At 37.0% G+C, this 8,717-nt stretch overlaps 1 protein-coding gene across 2 annotated transcripts; it reads right to left on the bottom strand.

Annotated features, from left to right (window-relative positions):
* Positions 1-1,571: 1,571 nt before the first annotated feature.
* sel (canopy family protein seele) lies at positions 1,572-7,814 on the bottom strand. 2 transcript variants are annotated; one of them, XM_069321693.1, is made up of 6 exons: positions 7,677-7,786; positions 6,368-6,463; positions 5,929-6,019; positions 5,039-5,098; positions 4,038-4,130; positions 1,572-2,678 (listed from the first exon to the last, which is right to left on the bottom strand). In XM_069321693.1, exons 3-6 carry the CDS (start codon positions 6,010-6,012, stop codon positions 2,355-2,357), a joined length of 561 nt encoding a protein of 186 aa, XP_069177794.1. In that variant the 5' UTR covers positions 6,013-6,019; positions 6,368-6,463; positions 7,677-7,786; the 3' UTR covers positions 1,572-2,354. The 2 variants fall into 2 exon arrangements, with proteins under 2 accessions (XP_069177794.1, XP_045583648.2); XM_045727692.2 differs by lacking the exon at positions 6,368-6,463 and having other exon boundaries at positions 7,677-7,814.
* Positions 7,815-8,717: the final 903 nt, after the last annotated feature.

Genomic DNA, 8,717 nt, shown 5'->3' with positions numbered 1-8,717 from the left:
GCAATACCAGTGAGATCTATTACCATATAATAAACTCATGGGGAAAAAATTAAGACATATATATATATATATACAAGAAACGTCACATTATTTACACTTTGTACATAATGTGACCAGACAATTTGCAAAAAGGATAAAGTATCCTGAATTGTAATCAATACAATCAACATTTTGAGGGTAAATTTAGGCACATCTAAAAGTAAGGGAAAGATGGGAGTCAGAGGGATCGAGTTGGTAGAGAACTACTGTAATTCGTGTGGAGCAGCAGGACCACAGTAAACGGAACTATGCGGTAGAGGCACTAAAATCTCATCAATTGTGTACGAGAACATGGTGAAACATCAGGTATAGCACATAATTACACTGGGGGTAGCACACACTACTAGGGGGGGGGGAGGCTGATAGCTGAGTGGACAGCGCTTCGGACTTGTAATCCTAGGGTCCGGGTTCGATCCCCATTGATGGCAGAAACAAGTAGGCAGTGTGTCTTTCACCCTGATGCCCCTGTTATCTAGCAGCAAATAGGTACCTGGGAGATAGAAAGCTGTTACGGGCTGCTTCCTGGGAGGAGGGGGGCTGAGAGACAAAAAAGTTGAGAGGTGGGCCAAAAGTGCAGAGCTAAACCCCCCATAAGCACAACTAGGAGAATACACTGATTCAGGAATCTCTACACCAGGTGATTGACAGTTGCAAGGCAGTACCAAAGAACTGAAGTTAAAACCCCCCACAAGCACAACTAGGTGAATACACCTCCATTTGTTTTCCTCCCAATGCTGCCTGACAAATGTGATTTGTAATAAAACGAATGTAGTCAGATCATTCAAGTTTTTCATAGGGGGGTCACAGCATATGAATGTGGGTGGATCTATGCTACACAAGAAGTCACTATTGTTATGAGAGGGGTAGAAAGAGGTGGCAGTTAGGCACTTAGAGAATTGGCAAACTGTTTAGTATCAAGTTGGACCAAGGTATATGGGTGAAGCAGAGAATAAAGGGCACCAAGTTAATCAGCATCATATGAACTCATTAAAAATATGTAATGGTAGGGAGATGCAACATTTCTTTGCATCCAGGTAGGATGCATCTCTTAGAATTTCAAACAATGACGTGCCCACAGGATTTTGAGTAGGCTGGATGATAGGCACCACAGTTCAAACAGTGATTCGACCAAGCTTGGTAGTCTGGTCTGGTATGACCTGACTTATACACGTGGGAGAGAAACGAGACCAAACATTGATGCATCACGACAACACATGTACTACTAGCAGGAAGAGCACCGATGCAGGGAGGGAGACGATTCCTGAACAAAAAAGGTAATACAGTACCTCCTAATCACAAATGATTGAAAAAAATATCAATAAAAAATGTGAGCACAGTAGTTCTGCTAGATTAAGGTTGCAAACCCCCTCTTACTAAGTATGTTATGTATAATATAATCCAGGTCAAGCATGAAAATTAAGTCAAGCCTCTACCTTTTGACCAGAAGAGAGGCTTCACGAACCACTCGACTGCCTTTCCTCCAATGTGGCAGTACAGTACTCATGGGGAAGGGGATAATAAATTTATTCGAAGACATTATTTAATTACTGTTATTTTAATAATAATATAACTATTAAGGTATAATGTGGGTACAAAAACTTTTGAATTACTATTGTACTGTATATTGGCAACCTTCTGGTACATTGACAAAAAGATCTGAAGACAGAATGTAGCCAAGCTCTAATCAGACTAATGGATTTTCCTCCCAAAGTATAATAGTTCATTAACATTAAAAATATGTAAATTCAAAAGCCTTTAAAGCAAATTTCCACCAAGACTACATTTCATATTTAAGATCAGCCATGTAACAAAGATCTTTCTGAAATATAAGTGTCATGTGGTAAAATTAATTCTAAAGTTGTAATTTTCCTTCATATAAAATATATGTATATTTAAATAAATGGCTTGTATGGTTTATATCATGCATGGAATGTACTTAAACTAATGGAATGTAGATTTCATTATAGTTTGCCCAGAGATTCATGAACTTTATTCTCCTATATATTTTGTGCCTAATCAGTCCCTCAATATTGTACATATGTTGCTAGATATTATTATTTTTAATACACAGTTGAACAATTTTTAAGCTAAAATATCCTGGATTAAGCAGCACAATTTTTTCTGAGTAATCTCTAATAAATATATTTTAGTATGAAATTGCTTTTTGTGCAATGGTTGATATAAATTAATCATAAAAATTACCATATACTTCACAACATATATTGCATATAAAAATGTGCTAAATGTTAACAATCTATATAATTCATAACAAATCCCTGCCCCACATTAAATATAAACTAATCACAACCAATAAACTACAATTCATCTCTTACACCATCACAAATCCTTGTTAATTTCCTACAGAATTGATCCTGAGATTCCTCTAAATCTAATTCCGAGTTTTCTTTAAAATATAAAATTACTTCATCTTCAAAATCTTCGACAATTGATTCACAATGAAATTGTAGCCCTTTATTGAGATCTGGATCTTGTACCATCTCATATTCACCAAAACGTGGATTCATAGCGCCATTAACAATTAGCTTCATTGCCTCTAGCTTGCCAGTTTCCTTGTGACGTGCTTGAGCATAATCCTTCATGCTTCCACACACAGTCTCCATCAACTCCATCATGTGCAACTGAAAAGCAATTTTTATAAATGCAGAAGATCCATCTAGCTGAAGCCTCAATTGCCCTTATATTATAAATTTATATTTATTAACTATTTCACTGCCTAAGCCCTACTTCACCATTAGGAGATATTAAATGCAACCTCCCCAAATTAAAGTTTGAATTAGGGAGAATTAAGATTTGGGTATATTTGTCCCTTTGCTGGTTATTTATCACCACTAACAGGACTTTTATAGTAGGAAATGCTACAACATCTTTACACACACAAAAAAAAATGTTTTAATCCCTGTCTTGTCACCAATTATGTCCTCCCCAGATGCTCCACCAATTACTCCTCATTCATTTTATCCAATATTTTATATGGAATACACATTAAAGTGACACGAGTCTGCTTCTGTCACATAAATCATTTCTTTATACTTCCTTCTCAGCAACTATGCTGAGGAGCATTGTCCTACCGTCATCTGCCCATTTGGCCTTCACTTTGGATGAGTTTTGCAATCCTTGAGGAATCTATTATTGAACTCCTAACACATCAGGTTTCTTTTGGGGACTTTCCTTATTTCTTTATCCTGTTTATGCAATCTTGTTTTCTTCCACATGTAGGTATGAAACAGCATTGTCTGTTGCTTAAGCCGTTCCCCTATCATGTACTGTACTATGTTCTGGCTCTCTCCAGCTTTTCCTGTTGACTTTCAAGCCTAGTTCTCTCTACACTCCCTGCCTTTCTGGTCCTATTCTTTAGTTCCCTGCACTCTCTCATATAAACAGTGCAACACAGTACAGTACAGATACTCTAATATTTAAGTGATTAGGATAAAACAAAGATATAGCAAAAATTGAGCCTTAAAAAGTTTTGAGGAATTTGGATAAAAGAGCCTTAACCCCTGCACTGCACACCTGTTTTGGGCAAAAATTTCATGGTGCAGTTGTTAAGGACATATTTTTGTTGTTTTTATAAATGTTCAGCTAATGATAATGTCAAAATGTTTCCAAACTCAATCATTTAATTTTCAAATCACAAAGAGCGATGAAAACATTAAAAAACCTTAAAATATGGTCTAAAAACAAAATCACACAACCCTCAGAGCACCTTAAGGTGCTTTGCACAGTGCAGTGGTTAAAAAACCCTAGAGAACAGGTATGATATACAGCTAAGCTCAATTACTGAGGCGAGGAGACCCGAGCTATAAGGAAAGAAAACCCGGATCCTGCCGCACTGGCAAGGCAGAATAGAGGTGTAATCTTCCTTCCCAAACCCCCATAGACACATACTTTCCTTCCAACTCTCACACACCCCAACCCCATACAATTGAACTATCTGCACGAGTGTTCACAATAAGCATTACATATCCTGTTATCCTTACCTCAGAGCCAGCATATTTCACAGATGATAACTTCTGTTTCCCATCAGCATCAATACGATAAGAGCCAACATCAATTTTTTTCCTTGGATCAACCTAAGTATGAAATAAAATATCATTAAAGTACAGTACTGTACAGCACAGCACCTCAGTATAACAATTTTCTAATAATCATGGTCTAGCACCATTTTTTTAAACAAATATATATATAGTACTAAGGGGTACCACCACTGGTGCAATTGTAGGGACCCATAGCCTCAACGAAGAAAATAGAGTACAGTATTCATAAAAGACCTTGTGGATTCTCACCGAACACTTTAATATTTTCTCCTACCACCCCTATTCTTTCACAGTACATGTATACAGCTGTATATATAAACAAAAATTTAATATAATTACCACATCCATCATTTCAACTTTCATTGTGCACTGATGTCTTATTATACCTTCTTGTAGAAATAAATACCAATTGTTGAAAACCTATATAAAACCTATAGCATTCAGTATATAAGGTGAACTGGGTGTATACCCTCTCAACAGACACATACAAACATATTCATTACCCCATTTCCCACTTTCATGGGATAGAAATCCAGCAGACTGGTGAAAAAACTGTGAATGACAGTTAACTTGCTTCAAGGAACAGTACTCCTCCTGAAACTGTTGTAGCAAAAAAGTACTGTACTAAACTTTTTACATATATTTGGAAAAGGTTAAGACAAAAAGAAGGGGACCCATCATAAGCTATGGTCCCATAAGGGGCACTTGAGATTGGGGATTTTCAAATAAATTCTGGAATAGAACTACAAAACCCATTATCACCTTACAAATCTTATACTGTGCACACACCTGTACCCTGTTTTTTCATAGTTCATTCAAAACTGTACTGACCAAGATTCAAGTAGCAACTCATCCATGAACATTTTGTGTCATCGGTTACAATTAATAAATCGTATAAGGAACATTAGGCATACTGTCTTTTAACAAATTAAGTTCTTCCTTACCTCACTGATGGCTGCATGTAGTTCATTAACTAAACTGCGACACACTGCACACTTTACCACCTGTCAATAACATTAATTTTGAATACAACAAATACAGTAACTAAATTAGGGTCGAAAGATTTGAAAAATAAAACATTCTGAAAACCAATGTGGCAATATAATTACCAAATGTCAGTGAATGATGCATACAATAACTCTCGTCTGCAAAATATATTGTGCATTATTAATTGTTAATTCAGTTTTTTCATATATGAAAAAATGTCAATTTAAAAATTATTACTAATACAATTAGTGATGGTGAATTTCCAATCAAGTCCTTCATCATGCAATGCGCACCCATGGGAGAGATAGATGGCTAGAAATACAAACAACAAATTGTATGCCATTAAATAATAACTAGGTATCATTCAGAATGTCAAAATGAGAACATAAGTTAAAGGTATTAGCATTATCAAAGGATTTTATCAAGGGGGGCAAGTGACTCAAATGTACTTGGGAAAGAGAAATTTCCAATCATTTTGAAAATCTGGGAATTCTATGAGGAAGTGAATGGCCCTTAGCAGGACGATACAGTTTTGACAATGGAGGAAAGACCTGTCTTTCTAAGTGACCATGAGGTTATGGCCAATACTTAACCTAGCCAAAGACATTTCCCATTTTTTTACTGTGGTAGGATTACATAAAGTTGCACATGTTTGATGTATCGATGATCAGAACAAAACTATGAACATTTGTGACTTGGTTGAAAAGTACCTTTAGCGCTGAAGTGTTTGAGTGACACTACAATTTTATGATAAGCTAGGTGAGTAAACCCATCAAAGACACCAAGCTAAAAACTTAAAAATCTCTGCAATTATCCTAAAAAAAAATTTAATGTCATTAATTCATACCTGTGATTTTGGTGGCTGAGAAGAAAGAACACCACAGATTGCCAAACTCAGCAATGTAACAAATTGGAAGCCAATGGAAGACATTTTTCTCCTGTTGACATTGTAATAATTTTTAATACAGTATTGTTTTATGGAAACGTTATACTAAAATAAATTTCATTATAAAAATTAACCTAAGTACAATTTAACTTCTAGTTTTAGAGTGCATAATAATTAAATACTGTGCATATATACACAGGCAACTGGCAGCCTGCATATACAGTATATGCATATTATTAAGCTTATATCCCAGCACCCAATCCGAAGTCGAACTACTGACCCCTAGGACGTAACGCCACAAGAGTTTACAAACTCCCAGCCACCTGTTTACTGCTAGGTGAACAGCGGAATTGGGTGCAAGGAAATGTGCCCAATGATTTGACCAGCATGGGATTCAAACCTGGTATTCCTATTTGTATGTCGAGAACTAACCCAATCGAGACCCCTCGAGTACTCTACATAATTAATATAGAACACCAAAGAAGTTTGAAAAAATCTGGAACAGAAAAATAATATTAAATAATAAATATTAAATCAATATTAAATAATATTTATTATAATAATTTATTTACAAGGTACAATGGGTTTGTGAGATTACAAAATATTGGTATTTCAACATATTTGCAAAGCCACTAGCATGCATAGCATTTTGGGCAGTTATATACTGTACATGTATACAAGACATACGCACAAGAAAATTAACCAGCAGATTTTAAAACCCAAGCCAAACCAAACTGAAAACACAAACCCAACCCAATCCTGACCTAAAAGAACCTAACAGCTTGACCTAAGCTATTAACTCCTAACCCAACTATATATAAAATTTTATTTTATTATTATTTTATTTATGCATATACAAGAATGTACATAAGGAATGTGAGGATACAATTATGGTAATTACAGTCTTGTAAAGCCACTAGCACGCGCAGCTGTTTTGTCAGTTTTGTCTGTTTTGTTAAAAGTTTTGTCAGTTTGAAAATAATTTGAAAATGAGCTTTGACAAAATGCCTGTGTACAACTTGACAAACCTGAGCAAGGTAGGGTTAGGTTATACTGAATTGTTAAAAAAGTCGAGAAATAATTCATTCTACATCATCACAATTCTTTAAACCTATCCTAGCCTAACTAAAAGGATAAATTTGTTATGTACACCGTGAGTGACTTGACGACATTGACTTGCATTTATCTTGATAATAAGTTTGGTTGGGTTCAGTTAGTTTTAATACAACTAAATATTTGTTGGCAAACCATCTCTGGGAGAGAAAATATTACAGCTACATCCATACTGTAACAACCTCGTCCCAGCAGTACAGTTGGGTCGACTCACACTCTGGAACTCCGGGTTCGAATCCTGAACGGGACAGTAGTGGTTTTGGAGGATTAGGGAAAGTGGGGGGGCGCACCTAATGCCTCTGTTCACCTTGCAGTAAATAGGTACGCAGGTAGTGGGTTGCATCCTGGGGAGGGTCAGTAATTCGACCTTTATGGGGCGGGAGACTTCGATATATGTCTAACATGTATAAATTGTCACCCCCACTAGTGTGGAAATATGTATATACGCTCTGGCTGCCTGTCCCCGACACATGAAATTATTATTATTATTAACCACGCTGAGGGCAGCGTTTGAGCACTACTAGACTGTTAGAGCACAAGCTGACTGTTTGCTTTCAATCATAAGGCAATGTAGAGCTAAGAAGAGAAGGCCTTACCAGTGTGAGGGAAGACGTGAGGTAAGACGTGAGGGAGTGTTGTGAGGTGCGAGGGAGACTCTTGCCTTGTCTTACGTGTCACTCCCTGGCGCAGACACGTGCACCACGTCTGACACCGCTGCACCACCTCCCTCGCCGCACGTGTCGTACGCTCAACATCACTTCTGCAAGTAGCCAATTTGCCTGAATTTACCCGAGGGCCACTATCTCTCTAGTGGCCTCGACGAGGACAGATACCCGGCGGGTTATCAAATGTCCCCCCCCCCCTCCCCCATTTGTCCCGGTGATTTTATCGAGCTGGATCTTGAAATTCAGCAGTTGTTTTGGCATTTACGACTTCAGCGGGTAGGCAGTTCCATGGGTTTACACCCCTGTACTCAAAATTATACCCCTGTACTGAAAACTATATATTTTAATATTTATTACACAATTACATTTTAAACATGCTTAAGCATTTTAAACAATCTTAGATGCACACGGCATGCGCTGTATTCCTATTATTATTATAAATGAGGAATTACAAATTATAGGTCAAGAGCTAGCTATAGAAGCTTATTTAATATCCCCATCTCACAGGATGGTTAGATTATGCTGAAATGAGGAGAAAAATTAGATGATAGTCTAGTCTGCACTAGCAAACTTTGGGTAGAGCACGAGAATATCTTCCATTTTGCGAGTGTATGAAATAGTTACAAAACTTAAAGTATCTCATGCTACTTGATCTGAAATCATCCATATCGGGACATTCACGCACACGGTGGTGGAGAATGTGTCCCAGCTCGCGTTTCCATATTTTACAACTGCTGTATTCACTGTTGGGAGATTTCCAGCATCCACTTACCATAAGTATTGATATTCCACCTTAATTTTAGCAATTACAATGTCACATTGGTGGGTGTGTTGTGCTGTTTGTACATATAATTCTTAGCTGTAAACATATCATAACTTTATACTAAGACTTTCTGCCCCTTGAGTGTCAGTCCTAATTTTCTGAAATGGTGTGGTTTTGACACCGGAGGTCAGTGCTTGGTGTGAGCTGGT

Source organism: Procambarus clarkii, chromosome 10 (assembly GCF_040958095.1).
Source record: "Procambarus clarkii isolate CNS0578487 chromosome 10, FALCON_Pclarkii_2.0, whole genome shotgun sequence".
NCBI classification, from domain to species: Eukaryota; Metazoa; Arthropoda; class Malacostraca; order Decapoda; family Cambaridae; genus Procambarus; species Procambarus clarkii.
This window is presented reverse-complemented; position numbering and strand designations above follow the sequence as displayed.

Coding starts and splice junctions, on each gene's coding strand:
- sel (XM_045727692.2), bottom strand. CDS start 6,012: ATGTCTTCCATTGGCTTCCAATTTGTTACATTGCTGAGTTTGGCAATC. Junction 4,131..5,038: donor TACATGCAGCCATCAGTGAG/GTAAGGAAGAAC, acceptor TTTCATACTTAG/GTTGATCCAAGGAAAAAAAT. Junction 2,679..4,037: donor TGAAATATGCTGGCTCTGAG/GTAAGGATAACA, acceptor ATTGCTTTTCAG/TTGCACATGATGGAGTTGAT.